General features: G+C 40.4%; 1 protein-coding gene across 5 annotated transcripts in view; it reads right to left on the reverse strand.

Moving 5' to 3' along the window:
• Positions 1–21,152, reverse strand: part of LOC146865911 (spindle assembly abnormal protein 6 homolog) — a 516,535-nt gene that overhangs the window by 192,830 nt on the left and 302,553 nt on the right. For all 5 annotated transcript variants that reach the window (XM_085632837.1, XM_085632841.1, XM_085632838.1 and 2 more), the window contains exons 10-11: positions 10,644–10,733; positions 10,383–10,562 (exon numbers count right to left, since the gene is read on the reverse strand). In XM_085632837.1, the coding sequence (XP_085488963.1) occupies positions 10,383–10,562; positions 10,644–10,733 (270 nt within the window). The remainder of the gene's footprint in view (positions 1–10,382; positions 10,563–10,643; positions 10,734–21,152) is intronic.

Below are 21,152 nucleotides of genomic sequence, written 5' to 3' on the forward strand. Positions count from 1 at the left end.
AACAGTCTTATGCGTTGTTGTTCACTCTGGAAACTGATGAATTGATCTTTCGTGTTAGCACCTTTTTGAGATTTGTAACGTATGTTCGCAAAACAATGGAAAACCCTTGAAATAATTTTAATGTCGAATAATTTGTGACCACACACTGTGTATTGTACAAACATATATTTGTTTTTACATTTGGATTTGTATACATGTGATTGCTTTTATGAATTTGAAAAAATTTGAATAAAGATGATTTGATTGATTGATTGAACTAATGGCCATGGTCTCACATGACAATTTTTAAGAGAGGGGTGGCGAATAAGTCAAAGGTGACTTGCAGTGACTGAGCCAGGATTTAACTGTGAGCACTGTAAAGCAAATGTCTCAAGTGTTTTGATTGGAAAGAGTGATTGTGACTTTGTTGTAGAGAACATTTCTTTCCTAGCCTCCCCTTATGATTTACACCTCCTCACTGGATTGTTGCTTCATTAGGGTCATTCACATCACCCTAGGGGGTTTTACAGTTTTCATTTACGGATCAAGAGCCGATCAATGGCTGCCCTCAGACTGGACTGAGACCTGTTATTCTGGCTATATCATTCCTGCAATAAGTCACTGTGGTGACAGTCCTTTGAAGTGAAGGTGGGGTAGGCGGCTACTTCAAAAACAAGACTCCTTTCACTTCAATTCCAATGAATGATATCAGTGTAGCCTTATACAAAGCATGATGAAAGGCAGAAATCAGAGGAGATCAACACATTAATGATGAGGTAGGTGGTAGATCAATTAGACACGCATGCCATAATGCTGATCCAGAAAAGGATGGCATTAGATCACACGTTAGCGACAAAAGGGGGGCTGTGTTCTTGTAGGTGCTGAATGCTGCACCCATCTTCAGAACAGTTACCTCAGCATATGCGCGCAGATAGACAATAAAAGAAATAGTGCAATAAAACTAAACAACATACAAAAGACCGGAGGAAGTCTTGCTGCTGTTTCCCCTTACCGATCGTGACTATTGCATTACGATCGTGGTTGTTTTGCCCTACTTTGAAGGATATAATTACCATTGATTCTGACTTTGGGCTTGGACTAAAGATATCTCTGGATGGGTTTATGACCTTAAGAACATCCTCTTCTGTATACCCTTCACTACCTATGGAGGCTTTTTGACTCTGCATTTAGCGCCCTGAAGAAGTCCTGTATCAGGACGAAACGCATCGGCTGTGTTGTGTTTCTAACAAGAAAATGGAATAAAGAGATGATATCAAGGAACTCTCTCCCTTTTATTGACCAGACTTGGACTATATAGTTGTTTCAATTGACCTGACCGATATAGTATGGTGCACCTGTGCTTTTGTTTGAAATGTTTGAGTTCCTGCAGGAACAAGCATTGTGACGGCGGGGGCTGCTCGGTGTGCACATACACCCTTGGAAAAGAAAGAAAGTGATTACAATTTTAGGAGTAATAGTGGGTTAGGTGCTGGCAGTGAGAAGGCTCCACTGTTATTTTTTTGTCTGAACATACAAAAGAATGTCAATTTGAGTGTAGAAAGAACCTGGTCCAGGCTGGCAGACATCATTGGGGGTTGGAGAAAAACGCTGTTTGAAATTATACTTGCTATTATTGTGATTCTGTTTTTACTTTACGTTCTTGTTCACCCGTGTTCCTCACCGCCAACGCAACAAAAAATAAAAAAAGCTCTGCCCCGTTACTTGTTTTAAAAATAATGAAAGGGATAGTTAGAGACCACGTGATTCAGAATGTGGTCAAGATGTTTTAACATTGTATTATAAATATAATTTAGGTTATTTGCCAGGTGGTCAACAATGGGAGGAGATTGTTAAAAGTTTTTTTTCTACTTCCACTAATGTGCTCTGAAAATGAATTCTCACTTGCACCTTTATAAGCCTCTAAATTGTGCACTTTGGTTCATCTTCCATGGTTTTGTTCTGCATGCCAGCCTTCCTAGTTCAGAAGCATGACCTTGTTTTCAAACTTGGCTGGCTTATGTAATATCTCATTATCTAACTGATGCCAGAGCCAGCGCTTACCACCCCATGTTTTGAAATATCACAAGGACATATAGCTGGGTCCTCATGAGAGAAAGCTTCTCCTTATCAGAAATATGCCTAACTGTATTGTTTGTTTATCACATGTTTTACTTCCATTTAGTCTAATGTAGTGAAAAAGTATAAAAAGCAATATGAAAGTTAAATTTGATAGCATATATGTTTCAACGACTGCTTTACTGGCAGAGATCTGATCTATCCAAGATATTGCGGCTGTGCTAGTTTTGCTAATAAATTGTGTTTAGAATTTAACAGGATTTCTGACTAAGTTGTATTTTATTTCACACAATGTTTGCTGGTCCAAAGGCCAGGTCTCCTCCAGTGGGTAGCGGAGAGAGCATGGCTGGGAAATCAGCCTCCCTCATAAATAGACCCTATTTACAATAATTAGGTCAAATGTCCCATCTCCAGCTGGATATCTGAGATGGTATCTTCTCTTCTTGTCCACTCACCTTTCCCACATTCCCAGACAACTAGCAGTGAATGGCATAGTTACTTCTCCCTGCCAGCATGCAAGGTCTAGTGTTCTCTCCCAAGAAAGGAATTTCAGACTTGATCAAAGAGTTTATCAATGCCAACAGAAGAGAAAGAGCAGGGTAAGAACTGAACTATCCAGGCATGCAGACTGAGAAGAACATGTAATACAATTATTTTGCAGCATATTCCTAAAAAATATATGTATACCACAACATTTCAATTTTTGATAAATATGACAGTGGTGTGAGGATGATTTAACAAATTATTTCCTAAATAGACTTATGAAAAGTATGACTTGTATTTACAAGTAAGCTTTCACCATAAAACAAAGATTTGCACAACCTTTGGAGTGAGATACAAAATTGTCTCCTGTCACTGCAGGAATATATCCAACACATTTTAGAAATGTCTTACGTTTACAGCCTTACATGTGCTACCAATAGGTGACTTTTCAAAAACAGATTCTTTAGAAACATTTATGATGCAGCTTTGCTCACAGCAGTTTAGGTCTAAATTGGTAGGAATAGAGTCTTGATTTTAAAGTCACTTTCAGTCCTATAAAAGCAAACATCTAGAGAGACAAAACTAAAGATGATTTCCTGTTAAATACCTTTATCAGCATCTGTGAAGGCAAAGACTAATCAAGACATTGGTAGGTTTTTCTAAAAGCATGACAGAACATGAATAATTCAGTCACAACACACTGGCTCTTGTCTGTTCCACACCCTCCTGGACATGCCAGCACCTGTCTTTCAGGTTCTGTTCCCGCCCCCTATCTTTGGGGAGTGCATCCCTTATTGATGGGCCCTTCCTTTGAGTAGGTAACTCCTAGTCTGTCTCCTAGGTGCAGCTCAGAAAGTGATGGGCACCATCATAACCAGTCAGGTTAGGTGGTGGACTTTGCCTCCTATGTCACAGCTCATCCACCATTCAAAGGCTAGCTCTTACAACAAGGCAATCAAAATGTAAAAACCCAATCTTATTGGCCGTTAATTTTAACAGTTGACAATTTCCTGTCATCTCAGATGTCAACGTGTTGAAATTGTTAGACCATTCACCTTCAGGCAAAAGTAAAAGTACAGTGCCTGGATCATCTCTCACTTCTAATCGGTGGGCTCGAAAGGAGTCACTCACTGGTCCCAGGGTCTGCCTGGACACATGGGGAGCTACAGACCTCTGAGGTAAACAGTCCATCTAATGGATTTCTCACTCGAAGTGATCCATACCTTGGTCTGGCTAATTCAGGTCTCGTCACCCCAGAGCTACTAGTTTCACCACTGTAAGTCTCACACACACCTCTTACCTTTTACTCTTCTCCTGAGTCTGAAATCTAATGCATTATTCACTATCTTGGTGCTCTCACCCTTAGGTTCCCATCCCTCCAGTGGCAACTAACTGCCTGGGATGAAGTCTACTGATAAGCATGGTGAAACAGCCTCTTCCCTCTTCTGGGAAACCAGCCCCACCCACTACAATAGGGCATAGGGTGGACATTCTTCCCCCGATGGACACTCTTTGGAAACAAGAGCTAACCCTCAGGTACACATCTGAACAAAGAGACATTACAGCTTATTCCACCACCCCGCTGAGAGATTTTCTCTTCACAGAGGTACACATGAGGAATGTTCACTAGTAGGGGTTTCTTCCTACAAGTGAAGTTCACTCTTTTGTGCCCTGGCTGATAACAGTAAAAGAGGTTTATTGTATCAAAATATGCCCTATATAAAGAAAATCTGGGAAGAGCACATATAAAGGTGTATTTCTTTATGGAAAGCCTTATAATTAGATACATGAATACTATTAAATGCCCCCAATGATAAAAGTATAAGTTATTATTTATATTACAGTCAGGGATAAGGTTAAGTCCACGTTCCTGCTTGAAATAGCTTATTTTCTTCTGCTGCTAGCTTAGGTGTAATTTGACAAATGTTCACAAAATTTGGTAATTGGCAAAAAAGCTCTATTTTTGCATGCCAGTTATTTTTTTGTTCAGAGCCATCCAGGGGAAATAAGAAGAGTGGATTCTAATGGCAAATATTTCCTACTCAAGTTCCCTTAGGAAATTGTGTTTTCTGCTGCAGCAAAAACTGTTGTATGGAATGACACCAAACTTGGTATGAAGCTAGTACTTTAATCATTTATTGCCTGTTTGTTGTTTTCTGTCCAATCTGTCCAGAGGGTTTTGGAATATTTTAGCTACAAAAAGGTGGGGGCAGGCTTTGAAGAGTTAATCAATTGTATATCCTGACCATTAAGCCATGCAGAGTTTGTGAATTTCGATCTGCAGAGTTTCTGCAAACTCTAATTTCAATTAATAAACACATCCCATTGGAAAAGGAGGCATTTTCTTCCATCATCAAACGAGTTCTTTGAGACCCCAGGAAGTGTATTCAGATCCCCACACTATGATTTGATAGCTGTGAAAGAAAAAAATCTGTTGTACTAGCCATTATGCAATGTGAGACCGAGTCCCCAGATCATGGAAAAACATTAGGTACAATAAGAAGGTAGGGGGAGCATTCCACCAAAAGCTGTGTGTAGTGGATTACATCTTCACTGGGGAAAGATGCAGTACTTGGTTGATGGTGAAATGCAGTGCTTAATTTGAGCCAGTGGTTTCCAATGCTTGGCACCGGCTCTTAATTGTCAACACCAGCACTTATGACTGTATGCCACATGGTGGCACTGCTTGTCTAATTTAGAGATAAGCACAACTACAGTTGCTTATTAATTTAAAATACATGAAAATGACTGATACCTGCCAACCAAGCCACTCTTATAGCTTTGGGGACATGGAATAGTTGAATTGTTACACTTGTGGGAGTGTAATGGATAATAGCTGTGTTTGTCCTGTCATTGGCAATGCTGGCAGGGGCAAAGGGTGGTGCAAGCTTTAGTGGCCTTCTGACAAGGACCCTGGCACTTACTTTCTTACAAATTAAGTACTGGATGATATCATACAACAATACAAGGAAGAACTTATAACAACACAGGCAAATAATGACTTCAAAGATGTTAATCTTAAGGTGAGATGTGATTTTACCAGTTACATCATCAACATCATTTGTGATGACATAGGCAGTATATTGCAGGATGAGCAATTGATTATGAAGCTGACCTTAAATGAACAATTTCAGTGGTTATTTGGATTTGTCAGAAACGGTATCACACATTTCTCATAAAAGACACCGCTGCAAAGCAAGAGAAGAACATGAATGTTAGGAAGTCGGAAGAAAAAGCAACCATTGACAGAAGAACAAGTCTGGATATTTTTAAATCAATGTTCATCAGTTGTATGTGTGGTTGTGAAGATTGTCAAGAAGGTGAATGCAAGAATGAATGAAATAGTGGATGGATGATGAGTATAAGATTGGGTTCATGGATGATATGTGAATGAATTCATCATTGAGTGAATTGTTTGGTGAATAACAGCATGGGTTGATAAGTAGGCAAGTGAAGGCAAGGATGGACAAGCTGGATGGATGAATGGCTGGGCAAGTGCATTGATGGTTGAAAGATCAATTAATTAAAAAGTGCATAGATTGATGAACGAGAGAGATGATGAGGTAGTCTGAGAATGGCAGAGGTCAATATACTGGGGTGGCCAAGTTGTAGATGGATAACTGCTCTCCCTTGCCATGTCTTCCTTTAATATTCACACACTCATCCATTTATTACTGTGTCTAATCACTCTGGTCTTTGGTGTTGAATGACATCCACACTGATTTTGTGATCTATACTAGCATTGTATTTTAACCATTGAGGAATAGTCTTTCTTGCATGTGGTGGAAAAGTTTGCAGTGGTCTTTGAAAAGGAAAGGCAAGCAAAACTAATCATTCTCTTGTGCCTGATGTGCTTCTTGGAGTATGCAGACAAGGTCGGCGCTGCAGGCAGCAATAAATTGCATCAAGGCATGCTCAGAAGTTTTGAAATTATCTAGGTAACACAGTATTTGGGAACATATTTAAATATCGTTTGATTTCTTTACCATCTCTTCCGAGTGGACTTGCAAAATCTTAAGATCATTGCTGACTGAGATACCCACTTAAATTTAACATTAACCTGCTCGCGTTTTCAATGTGGCTTTCATCATCTTTCTGAATTTTTGGGGTGGGGTGTGTAAGAGTTAATTCAATAAAAAGAGAGGATCAGTGAAAGGCCAGAAGATTAGAGTGAATGATGGGGTCCTGAACAATGATTCTGTACAAGGATATGATTTTCCTTAGCGTTGTAGGAACAGAGTTAGTGGTAAAGAAGTTCTAAAGATGGTGTGGATGATGATCATCGCAATAAAGGGTCCGAGCTTGTTTGCAGTTGCACATGGCTCTGCAGTGTCCATTGTCGTTTAGAAATAGCTGGGGGCAGAAACAAAGGAAAAGCAAAACAATCTCTCAAGATTGCATGCATTAACATTTCTGGACTCCTTTGACTCGTAGTAATGGAAAGCTTGTTCCCTACAGCTTAGGAGGAGTGAAAACCTACATTTTGTAATATTTTGACCCATATATTTCACCACTGCTCAGATTTGCCACATAACTATTCACATTTGGTGCATGCTCTGTGTGGTCTTGACAGCATATGAATGAGAAGATTCTCCACAAGTAAATTCGAATATAAGTGCCTAATGAACCGCGCTAAAAGAGAGGCTGTGGAGGCATGTTTAACACAATGGTAGTTTGCTTCACCTTACTTTTCTATCAGGACTGTGTTCGAATTCTCAGAACAGAAACAACATTTAGAAAAACTAAGGGAGATATAAATACAACCATGTTTGTCTATAAAAAGGCCATACAATGTTGAGTTTATTTATAGAAGGGTTTCAAACCTCAAAGGTTAAGGCACTTCAAGTAAAACTATCAATATGATCATATTACCAATGGAGTTAGTTTTGATTATTTATAAATTTGTTTATGCTCCCCCATAGATAAACTGGAGACTCAAGAGTATGATGTCAGATTTTGCACAGGAATGGAAGGTCTTAAAAAGTATGTAAAATAGAGAAGAAAATAGTGCAATAAAAAAAATCACTTTAAAGGAAGTGGAATTGAGACATGTTGAATATTTGCCATGTTATATGGCAAGCTCAGACACATACTATTCAATATTTTGTCTCATGAGACACAACAAATGATGCTACAGAAGAAAGGAAACATTCTTAAAAACAAACTGGACCAGGAAATGCTTGTTAGGCCACATGAAGGGTCACTGTGATTTATAAATCTTAAACCAAAGGCTTCTGGACGATCCTGCTGCAATTGCAAATACATAGGTCATGATTTAGAGTTTTGCGGAAGGGTTACTCTATAACAAACGTGACAGATATCCCGTCTGCTGTATTACAAGTGCCATAGGATATAAAGTTTCAGTTTTTATTGATTTTTTCAGATAAATACAGACAGAAAATAATCTGTTTAATGTCTGTATTTATTTTTAAAAGTGGAAAAATATAGAAAATGACTCTCCATGGTGTTCTTCATGAGTTCCATGGCAATAGATGAGCAGATAGACTGAAATGGGGAGTAAAAAAAAAATAGGATGAGATTTTCTTAAATACAGGCCTATGTTAACATATATATGTATATCATGTTAATATTTAGAATATAGAATACGATCCCACTTGACCTGTATTTCCTCTCAGATGCCTTACTATTGCTGTTGGTTCTGATCCCCAAATAATATTGTGCAACATATGCAAAATCTTTTTACAGACCATGTTTATTCATTTTTCTTATATTTTGTCTTATTCATGGATCTTATTATATACATCTCATAGAACAGTTCTACAAGTACATTTTAACTATTCCTTCCATGCACTGTGACACAAACCTGTCTTTCACGTTTTTTTAAATAAAAAAGGGATTCCAGCCCACAATGTCTCAATGGATACAAATCAAAAGTGTTTTTCTGTTGTTGGTTGGCCAATGTATGTGTAGAATGGTGGGTCAGAGCATGAATGTAGTGTATGATAGGTAATGATTTTGATGTGTGTAGGAGTAGGTTGATTGTTGTTAAGGGTTTTTTTCAGCTTTTTTTCTGATTTTATGTAAAAAGACTAAGGTCCTGATTAGGATGGTGGACGGACACACCCTAACGGAGAAGGGGACTGTCCGACCTAGTGTCGGGGGTCAAACAGGCCATATTGCAATGCGACCACCATGGTGGCGGTCGCATTATACATGTTTTCCATTGCGGCGGGTGCTGTTGGCTGCAGCACCCGCCCGATGGAAAAAAGGGATGTGTCACAGGTTTGTGTCACAGTATATAGAAGGAATAGTTAAAATGTTTTATGATATGTGTATACTGAAATCAATGAGTAAGACAAAATATGGGAAAAATAAATAAACATGGTCTGTAAAATGATTTTGCATATGTAGAACAATTTTATTTGGGGATCAGAACCAACAGCACTATTAAGGCTTCTGATAAGGAAAAACAGGTCAAGTGGGAACATGTTCTATATTATTTGTTTTCTTCCCCCTTATCTCAGACCGCTAGCATTTGCATAGGGGGTTATCTTTGTACCTTTGTTTTTGATGTATAATGTTAATATTTACCTGTGGTTGTAGGGGTTTGTTTTATTTGACTCCTTTGTCTGCTAAAACCAGACTGGTATTGAACTATGAGTGCATGTTTAACAATTCAATAAATGCAGAAATATACCATTTTACGACCCCACTTATTCTCAAAACACAAAATAAATATGGATAAATACCAATGGAATGGTAAAAAATAAATATTGTTAAATACAGAAGAAAATGTCAAAAAATAAATACCATAAACCGGGAGCCCTAGATGTAATGAACTCACAGTACAGCAGACAGGATATCAGTCATGTTTGTGACAGGGTTAACCAGTACCCAAATTCTAAATCAGACCCATAGTTGGGACACAAAGAAAAGCAATTATGTATTTGGTAGCAGCTGGAAGAGGTTTAATGAGTTTAGATTTATACTGCCGCACTTAAAAAATATATTTTATCTATGTAACAGCTAATACACAAAGGGAGGAAGAATACCCACCATTAAGATGAGTTTGAGATCGCAGAATAGGCATTTAGTAAACTCAGGTGATATTTGAGTAATTGTAAAATAAGCTATCATAAGTTAAAGAATAAGGCATAAATGTATTTACTAGGACTGCTGTGAACCTGTACATTCAGGCAGTTTTTTTAAATATCGTAATATAATGTTTTGTCCCAAAATGGCAATAGCCATGTTTTTCCCATAAACAGATCAGCCCGTCTTAAAACAGAGAAGATCTTGCTCATCACATTGTTCGTTAGATCAAGAGATAAGATATAAAATCAGTTTCCTTAACATTTGAATCATCATTAGGTAATAAATAAAGTTTATTAAATGTTCTAAGGTATATTAAATAATACCCATGGCTGGTCAAAGATTTTAAACCAGAAAATGATTGTTGACCCACAAAGTGTGAAATTGTACATAGTATTGAAAATCTAACACTCGTATGAGTCAACTCAATTGGTCGGTGTGTGCCTACATGTCACTATATTTTCATTTGTAATAGCTCACTGGATGGATTGAGTAAATCTAGTCATCAATGGTCAGAACGCATATCAATTTAGGATCTTCCTCCTGTTCTGTGCTCTTGGCAAGAATACATACAAATATGTAAAATATACACAAATGTTCATTCTCAATCATATAAAGGGCAAAGATTAGGCTTTTAAATGTCTGTTTCATTAAGCTAAAGGACACCACCCGACTAGTCCAGGAAGCAGATGTTAAATTCTACATGTTATCTATCTTTGGCTAAATTCCAATCCAACCAAATTGGAGCAATTCTAGTTCACACAGAATATTTGTTGGTAAAGTAGTCTTACCTCCTCTGCCTTTCGGCTAAGGGTCTGTTTCACATTACTTAGTTCGGACATCTCCTTTTGTAATGCCTGTTCTTTTTCTCCTAATAGTTTCTCTTGTTGCATCGTTACTGCATTTTTCAGCTTTATCTTTTCCATTAACTTCTTCATATCACCCTGGAGCTTTTTTATTATCTCGTTAGCCTGTATAGGGAGTGACATATTGTGACGTTGTGCAAATGGAAATCAATAAAATCCAAACTATCAGTTAACCAATCAACTTACTTTGAGAAGTTCTTCAGAAAGGGACTTCACGGTTGTTTCAAGCTTTCCAATATGCAACTGGTTTTGTTCCAGGGAGTCCTCCAGCCGTATCTGAAACACACACAATGTTCTCACATGAGTAGGTAATTCAGGCACCTGTGTTTATTTTGATTACAAGAGGGAGAAGCAAAAAACAAAAACACATGAAGAAACAGAGGCAGTCAACTTTAATGCAGTTTTCTAAAATGGGATATTCACAAAGGTTATGTATTATAGCTTGGTAACAAAACTCCACTAAAGAGGTCTAAATACTGTTATTAAATACGTGGAAAATACTTGGCACTGAATAAAATTAAGATGATAAACTAGACATTTATGCAAAGTAAGACTTCACAGAAAAAAATCAATTTTTAAAGAGGAAGAAAAATTCTTGAAAGCTGGAAGTTGTTTCAAAATAACAGGAACGTTATCGTCTTCACAAAGGAAGATGACTAACTTTCATAAAACAATTAGATTATGAACATTGAAGCCTTGAAAAGGTGGTTGGTGTTACTGCAAAACCTGTTTTAGCTATTTTGCACAAACAATCTTGGCGTTTGTTTGAATAAAGAAATACATTAAGAGCATATCATTTTGACTGTTTTATGTTATGCGTTTGGTGTCTCCCAAATATTTTTCTTGAATTAATATGATCATTGGTTTTGCTTTGACAGAAATACCCAACACTGGATTTAACTATGGTCTAAATAACTCCACAATCAACAGGAATGATTGAAAAGGAAAGGTCACTGCAATGAGTTGAACTCTGGCTACTGCTAAACTGATTCTTAAGAGTTGATCACGGTGAAGAGACCTGACTAGAAAACAGTCTCGTCATGTTTTAGAAGGGATTTAGTCAGGACCTGAACAATCAGAGAGCCACTGGGATCTGACAGACTTCGAGTTCATGGCACTTTTTCCCACAATTATACAGAATGGGTCTAAAATAAAATCGGTATTTCTAAAAGAAAGTGTGCACCATCACTGCTTTGTATCCTTGTTTTAGGCAGCACCTCAGTGCAACTGTTAAAAAGAAATACAGATGGGTACCAGATTTTTTCCATGGTAAGTAAAACAGGCTAATCTACTAAAACTGTTTGCTGCATACCATTTGTTGTTTGAGGCTGATGTGTAGCCGTGTATGCCCCTCCAAACTTTCAAAATAGGTGAAAAGCAAGTTTGTATTTAAAATACCCATTTTGAAGTTCGGCTTTCAGACTCACTAGTTAGGATGTATTAAGAAATCAGGCCCAAGACCTTGCAAATTGATTGAAAAAAGGGTGGAATAGTGGATGTGTAGGTAGGGAAGCCACGTGATGCCATGTTTCCAGAATAATATGTTTCTAGTCCTGGGATTTCAATTATCAATCTAATGTTTTCTGGAATCTGTGATTGGGATTGTTTCCATTGAATGAACCTAGCCAAGACTTCTGCAAACTAAATAGTTTAACAAAAGCAGCATGACTGGAACTTTGGGGACTCGTGTTAATTCTTCTTCCATGGACCATGGGAAGACTCACTTAATTTCTTGATCAGTGACTGTTCTGATTGGGTTTCAGAGGAAATGTGCAGGAAATTGTTCATTTATTACCTTAAGAACTGTCAGCACCCATTAATAGGTAGTGAGCACACTGTGGCATTCTGTTGAGATGTGGTTTTAGAATGGGGAACTTGACATGACCAGGATTCCAGGAAAGGCAGTTAGCCTGGGCTTCTCCTCCGAGAAGTATCTGAATTTTATGTGCTCAAAAAATATTGAAGTATTAATTGAATCCTCAGGTGCAGCAGTCTTTTTGGAGAAGAGAACTTTACAAACACATCACAGACACATACACTGAGTGTTGGTCCTCCAAGGCAATTTTAGGAGGGTGGAGTCAGTCACTACCTAAAATGGATGCTCTACTGATTTCTCTGTCAATGTGGGGGCTTCTGAAGGACCTAGCAGAAATGAGGAGAAGTGCATCTCACCCAAAAGCAACACCAAAGGAGAAAGGACAAACAGTGACACAGGATGGCACCATGTGGCTGTACTGGGGAGCCACATATGAACCACCACCGCATATAAAAAGAACAGCCATGCATATGCAGAATGCCACATGCTTGGCGAGTATGCAGGGAATTCTTCACTTAGAGGACCACACCACCAGTGTGCCTTATGATCAGATTGAGAGACAAAACAAGACTGGAGAATGGAACAGAGTTTCGAGACACAGCCATGAGTGAACAGCGTTCTCTGAAAGTAGGGAGAATTTTCTTGGAACTCCAGGATGGATAGAGACAGTGGCAATATTAAAATGTGCCGTACCCCCTTGTATGTTCACCTGAAGGGGATGCATCTCGGTTCCATCACGGTTTTGCTTGGGACTCCAGGCCTGCTATACAAAACCTGGGCTATGAAGTGTAGAACTTAGAGAAGACTGCAGTAAGGCAACCTGGAGACAACAATAGGTACTCTCTTTGTCAGGTCACAAGGTTACTTTCCCAGACATTTCTTAAAGTGCCCGGTGAACATTGGTTACTAAATCCTACATACATTACTTGCTTGTGAAAATCACACACACACAAATCACACTACTACCTTCATTTCTCACTTCAGTTGAGGAGCATATTTTCATTTGAAACAGCTGCCCATGTACATGCCATATCCCTCTTACTACTAATCGACTCCTCCACCACTTCACACAGTCATGACTCAAGATAGAGGCCATATCATAGTGCAGTCTGCTTACCCAACACTCTTGCTACTTATTTAAACCCACATACTTAATCGAGGTAATACAAATGCCAGGCAATACCTCTTCTTTGAATCCCTGTTGTGAAATAAACTGAACTCTCACCTGCAACAAACCAAAATGCTTAAAGTAATGCTTGATCAAGAAATGAAACAAATCTCCACAATTGTCACAAAGATGGGCACATGTGATATAACAATGATTTAAATCATTTAAATGAAATTACATTGATGTAATCAGAGCTTTCTTTTTCTACCACTAACAAGAGGCTAGATGATGCTGATGAGTGGCCCATTGCTGTGCCAAATTGGCACAATTAAATATGGCATCTTAAACAGAAAGTCATAGTCAAAAAAGATTGCTCACAAAGGGACACTCTGGACATTTATGGCTTCCCTGAACAGTCCAAGATTGTATTTTATCCTTTTAGAGAACATTATTCCCTTCTGAATGTACATTCTGCGGAACAACTTGAATTCCAAAGGGTGACTAGAATTTAGACATTCAGGCAACTAAACCAAGAGAGACTATGCACTCTGATTGCTTATCTGTTGTGTCAGCAACATCCATGGACAATCCTTCAGGCACCTAAGTAACATGTAGTTCCATCGTTACTTCATAGGCAGACCATTTATATTTGTGCTTATTAATCCTAAAACAATAATATTACATGGAAGGCGGAGAAACATGGCGGCCGCAGCGTAACGGCTGCGGGTCGATCTCCCCGGGCATCGAAATCGTTTTAGGATATCAGGGCTCAGGAAAACTTTGTTAAACCTCAAACCCCAAAAAGTTTTTTTTACCTTTCTGGTGCGGATGCGTGAACGTCTGTATCGGCAGGGGGTCCATTTTGTTTGTTCTCCGCGGCTTTCTAGGAGACTCGATGTGTGGAAGTGAGCCGCAGCAGGCGCGGGACGTGGTGACGGCCGACACGCCTGCATTCAGAACTCCAGGCAAAAGGACCGAGGGTGGTGCTCCTGCAGGAAATCCGTGCTGGAGGTGGCGGATTGCCGCGAGGGTCTGGAGACACGGCAAGCTTTTCCCTCTGCTGCTGTTATGCGCAAAGGAAAGGACGTGTGGCTCAGAGGTCCCCGGTTGGACCCTGGTACAGGTAGGAGGTGTACCGCTGTGGCAGGCTTCCCAGACGGAGGCTCAAGAGCCCACCCTGCTCAATTTAAACCGGTATCTTGAAAGAAGGACAGCGTGGGGAGTAGGGGGGACGAAGGCAGCCAATGGTGGGACTCAGTTCTTAAATACCTTTGGGGATACAAAAGAGATAAAAGGATAAAAGGAGCACTAATTGAAGCAGCGGAGGATAAACTGAGTGTATGGAGAGGGGCACTACATTCCAGGAGGGAACGTCCCCCCCAAAATTGAGCAGATACTCACTGCGAGCAAGGGCAGCCCATTTGGCCTCAAACACAGTGATTACTCACTCAGTCTTACCTCTGGAAGCCCCTCCACCGGTGGCGAAAGTTAGAGCCTCGGGTAAACAGGGGAGGATCCTAAGTAAATCAGCACCTTTAGGTGAACTTAAAGATCAAAAGGGTAAAACGAAACCACGTGCTAAGAAAGCAACCTCCTCCAAGACAAAAATCACTCCGTCTCTTAAAACCTACTACCAGGTCACGTCTCTCTCTTCAACAAACCCAAATCCCTCCCCCTTAAACCATCTAGGAGCTAATAACATGCATAAGCCCAATCCCACTCCAGCGTCCACTCAGGTTCTAGCTCTGCCTCCCGATCCTTCTCCCCCTTCCAAAGCCCTAAAAGCAAAGACAGTGGAGCATTCATTAAGTGATCATAACAGAGTTCAAGGAAAATATACGCTCCCCAATGCTGGTGATATTTCTAAGCCTCCTGAAACCTCCAAATCTCTTGAAATGGGCAAAATAATAAATCAGGAAGCTGTGGTATACCCGGAAATCAGTCTCACAAACAGATTCGTAGTGTTGGAACAGACGGAACAAGCTCAGGACCCGGTCCAAAACCTGGTTCGAGGAGAGGAGAGTGGTTTGGTCGAGGTTGGGTCGAGGCAGAGAGTGAATCAGTACAGAAGGTCGCTATGGAGAAGGACAAGGAGCAGGGTACAGAGCAACTGGTGATTTTTAATAGCCCCAATGATTGGAGCAATAGTGCCTCTCTCTTTCCCCCCTCTGAAACCCGGAGCATTCCAGTTTTAAATCCACACTCCCTCATAGACCTCCTCTTGGCCATGAAAGAAGAGATGATAAGTAGATTAAAAATCTCGGAGGCGAATCATGCAGACCTGGCGAATAGGTTTCTAGTCTCAGAGGAGAATCAGGCGGCTATTCGGTCCTCATGTGAGGCCCTAGCTCAGAGGTTAGATGAGGTCACTGCAAGGACTGAGGCAATCGAAGAGGAGATTCCTAAGCTGAAAAACGTGATCGAGTCTACCTCTTCACAGCTGGTGAAACTAACCACACAAAATAAGGATTTGAAAGATGATCTTGAAAGATTGGAGAACCACTCGAGGAAAAACAATATTACATTTTTAAATATCCCAGAAGCCTTGGAGGGAGAGGATATAAAGGGGTTCCTGATCACCTTATTGAAAGGTACAGTCCTTAAGAGCCACCCTAATATCGATCGTTATCGTGAAATCCAGAGGGCCCACAGAGACCCCTTTAAAATAAACCTGGGAAGGCAAAAACCCCGGAAAATATTGGTTAATTTTTTATCATATTCAGTCAAAGAGCAGATACTGTCCGCTGCTCTAAAGGAAGGGATTATTTCATCCCCAGTGTCTGATCGATCTCTCTTCTCCTTCTCTATTAGATCGGACATCTCGCATATAACCGCAGAAAGACAGTGAGAATTGGGGAAGAGGGTGGCAGAGCTAAACAGTCTAGGGGCAAAAGCCCAATTGAGGTTCCCCCCTACCCTACGAGTGATGTTGGACAACCACATGCACATGATCCGTTCTACGGAAGAATCAGATTCTCTCATCTTAAAGATACATCTTAGAAAGCAGGGGTGGGGAGTAAAGGAAGGAGGACCAAATAGGTCCCCCGAGAGTCTGGTTTCCCGTTCAATTGATACTCAGTAGATGCAAAGCAATTGTATTAGAGCCCGGGGGGAGCAGCACCTGACGGCATTGCCTATAGGAAGGGAGGGTTCCTCAGGGAATAGGAAGATTTGGGGGTCACGGGGGCTCCCGTTTGGAGAGGGGATGGGGGTGTGCACCGGGTGAAGGTTCAAAGGGGGAATTTTTTTTATAATATTCCTCATCTCGCCTAGTAAGTAGAGATATCCATTCAACTCTAGTAGAAGATGTTCGGGCCGCGGAATGGTGAAATGAAAGGGAGTCGTAATATTCAGTTTATTTCTTGGAATTTGAATGGTTTGAGATGCCCCAGGAGACCGAGATTAATTTTGAAATATCTAGAGATGTCACCAGTACAGGTTTGTCTGTTGCAAGAAACCCATTTAAATCAAACAGAGGCACAAATATTTTTTTCTAAATTACCTTGGTTACAATGTTTTTGATACTCCCAACAATTAATAAATAATCATGGGGTCGCAATCCTGGAAAAAAAGGGGTCTTGTGCATGATTAAATCTGTTCAGACAGATCAAACAGGCAGATGGGTCATTACACAGTTGATATTTGAGGGAGTAGAACTGACTTGTTCATCTTTCTACGGCCCCAACATTGACAGCCCAACTTCTCTGGCTAGATTATAAGATAAACTGATTAGGACGAATCCCCCCTTAGTAATAGGTGGAGATTTTAATATAAGGCTTGATCCCGTAGGGGACAGGTCTAATTTGAGTCACGTTAAAGATAACCAGCGTTCTCGTAGGGTCATGAAAAATGTATTGTTTAATCTAAACTCGGCAGATCTCTGGAGAGCTAAGATGGGGAGTGCTCAAGGCTTCACCATTTACTATAAAAGAGATCGTCATTCCTCCAGAATAGATTACGTTTTGATCATTAGAGAGAACTTGGCTAACATTCCAACTATATCGATATTGCCCTCTCATCTATCTGACCAAGCTCCCCTTCAGTTTTTATACCTCTATAAATAAAAACAGCCCTCAATCAAGATGGACATTGAATAGAACAATATTGTTAGATCCAGGAATAGTGCAGTCAATTAGAGATTTCTCTCTTGAATTTTTCAACATCAATGTAGGTTCCACATCTATAGAACTCGTGTGGGATGCCTACAAAGCCAGTCTAAGAGGGTCATTACATAGCCTAATAAGTTTCAAGAATAGAACTAAGGCTATGGAACTCCAAGCCCTGGAGAATAGAATATCTAAACTAGAAGTGGAGAGGAGGCATATAGATCTGGAGGATATCGAGAAATTGACCTTGATAGGGAAGAGTTTGGAGGAAGCTGGGCAGGATCTTAGGATCTTCCTGGATTTGAAATGTAAGGCCCAGTGGCAAGTTCGAAATATGGAAAATTTGGAATACGGTGAAAGAGCCGGAACCCTCCTAGCCTGGAAAGCGAGGATAGACCGGGTCAATAACTACATAAATGAACTTATCATAGATAATGGGGGGACAAAATCCAAAAAGCCAGAAGAGATGCAGAAATGTCTTCTGTCTCGAATATAGCCCCCTCTCATGACCTGATATCATCGTGGTTAAGTGATAAGTCTTAGTCTGTCCTCACAGATTCCTCCAAAGATGCCCTAGACGCTCCCATATCCAATGAGGAGATTAAGGATCAAATTAAGAGATCAAAAAACAAAAAAGCTGCTGGTCTTGATGCCCTCCCCAATGTAGTGTACAAATTACTGTCTAATGAACTGTTACCTATACTCCACACTTTATTTAATTCAGTTTATAGATCAACAGGGGTAATCCCCAGTTCCTGGAAGGAGTCCACGATTGTTTTAATATTGAAGCCAGGGAAAGATCCATCGATGGCCGACTCCTACCGTCCAATCCCCCTGCTGAATGCCGACTATAAGATCTTTATGGGCATCCTGGCAGGGAGATTGGCTAAATTGGCACCAAGCCTGATCAATATGGACCAGAAAGGCTTTCTGGTAGGGAGAACAATCCAGGAACAAACCCAGCTTTTGATAGGAAATATTGACCTCGCTGAGACAAGGTCGGATTGCCTGGTGGTAGTGGCCTTGTACGCCGCCAAGGCTTTCGATCGTGTGTGTTGGAGTTATCTTTGGGGGGGTCCTGGAGGCCATGGGTATTGGCCCCATTTTCGTGCAGATTTTAGAATTGTTATAATGGGGCTATGGCGAAGATCTTATTGAATGGCTCTCTGACCTCCAGCATCGATATTCAGAGAGGGACAAGACAGAGATGCCCCCTATCTCCTCTTTTATTTAATATATATATGGAACCCCTAGCCAAGGCAATAAGACTGGATAGCACCATTATCCCATTTAGATCGCAGAATTATCAGTGCAAAATAGCACTTTATGCCGACGATGTTATTGTGTATACTAGTGACCCCGTTTCTACCATTCCGCTGCTTGAAAACACATTGAACGAGTTTGGTCTGATCTCAGGATATCTTGCCAACTCGGCTAAAACCGAAGTTATGTGCTGGAACATGACTTAAGGAGGCAGCCCTTCCAGCAAATAATTTAAGTATCTAGGGGTTAAAATAGTTAAAGATCTAAACAAAATCCCCCTGATAAATCTGGCAAAAATCGAAAAGGAAATCGACTATCTCTTTGCCAGATGGAAAAACCTCCCCCTGACGATCTACGGGAGAGTCAATCTGGTAAAGATGTCAGTCCTCCCTAAGCTGACATACCTTTTTAATGCTGCCCCCCCTAACTATCCCTCAGAAAAATATAAGTAAAATCCAGGGCAAAATAGGAAGCTTTATATGGGGACAAAAAAGCTCAAGGATGTCGTTGAAAAAATTAAGAAGAAGACTTTTAAAAGGGGGGTTGGCTCTCCCAGATATTACCTGGTACTTAATGGCTTTCCAATCTAAGGGTATCAGGATGCTGTTGACTAGCCCAGAGGAAACTGCATGGGGTAGGTTACATGGAGAAATGGCTCTAACAGAGGGAGGCAGTGGAGGGGCTGGGTTCCTATATAAATTCGGGGCACCCAGATTCTTTAAGCATGTACGTCTTAAGGTCTTGAAGGCTGCTCTGTCGACCTGGTACAAACTAAGACGTATCTGTGGTATAGGTTATTTGTCTGATTTTGCCCCTATTTGAGATTCCCTGGGGCTACCCCCTGCATGCACGACAGCCTGGTGGCTCCAATAAAAAGAGCTGGTTTTCTGAAGTGGTCGGACCTGGTGGATTCAGACGGGGTCCTCCCCTGGGAGGATCTACTAACTAAGATCGGCCCCACCTTTTCAAGGTTCAAATTTCTTCAGTTAAAATCATGGTGAGAGGTTGAGGCGGGAGACATAAAAGGGAGATGGGAACTTTAACAGCTACTACAAGATCTGCAGCCTAAAAAGAAGGAAATCTCTTTGTGGTATACAAGGCTCCTTGAAGTGGAGGATAGCGAGGTAACTTCTCTAACTTCAATATGGAACTCAACTCCACTGGTCCAAGGCATTGAAGAAATGTATGAAGCTTCCCTCAAGTTACTTTACAGATACATCAAGCCTGCCCACCTTAAGAAGAACTACTTCTTCGTGTTAAACAGGCTATATTATACCCCGGCCAAAATTGCCAAATTTGCCCCGGTACCCATCCCAACCTGTCCAAGATGTAAACAAGATAAAGGTGATGATATTCATATTTTTTTTGATTGCCCAGAGGTCAGCTCTTTTTGGGAAAATGTGGGGGACTCACTATCAGCTATCTTTGAAATTGATATCGAGGTCGACCTCTACCTTGTGTTTTTTGGAAAAAACGAGCAAGTAAATGGGTCTGTTATACAGTCTCACAAGGGCTTATTGCTATACCTTATAATCCTGGCCAGGAGGGAGATTTGTATTAAGTGGAAAGATCCGTCCCCTCCGGTCAGAGATAGCTGGTTAAAAGCTGCGCTGAGGATGGCCTTGCTTGATCAAGATAGTGGGGGGACTAGGCCCGACAACATCTGGTTCCCATTAATAGCTTGTTAAATCTACCAACGTCTTTGGTGAAATGAGGACAAAAAAAAAAAAAATATTACATGGAAGAAATTCCTGGTTCTGTGCACTAGATCGTGTCATTGGAATATCTAATATGGTATTTTAAACCCCGCTATCATGACAGTTATGGCTGACAGCAAGACCACAGAGTTTTCAGAACCAGCCTATTTTGAAAACTTTCCAGACAGCATCATGGGTGAGATGTACTATCAATTGATCGCCAAATACTGGTAGCAACCAGTATTTTTGCAGCCTGTGTGGTAATTTGTGAGCAGTCCTATGTAAAAGTTGGTTCACAGACCGGTTGGGACTGCAGAGATTATTCTAAGTAACAGAGCTTATTTATTACATGACCACAATTAAGATTTTGGACTTGAAAAAGCATTGGCCTGCTGGCCTTTGGGCGAAACACTCGTCAGATGCAGTAAGCAAAATACCAATAAATACAGCACACCATGCTTTAAAAAGCTCAGTGGATTTTGGAATTATTATCCTGGATATCCCTACAGACCAATCAAGGCACAGACCTCTCTCCAACCTTAAGCACTAGGAATTGTGGCCTGCTGAGTCCAGCAGACCATATGTAATTCCAGAACGATTAAGCCGTGAAAGTAACAAAAAGGATTTTTAACAACAATTTAGTTAGGTGGATCAAGAATCACAATTAACAGAGTGTGTAGTGACTTACAACAACTTCTCCATTAA

This window comes from Triturus cristatus, chromosome 2_1 (assembly GCF_964204655.1).
Source record: "Triturus cristatus chromosome 2_1, aTriCri1.1, whole genome shotgun sequence".
NCBI classification, from domain to species: domain Eukaryota; kingdom Metazoa; phylum Chordata; class Amphibia; order Caudata; family Salamandridae; genus Triturus; species Triturus cristatus.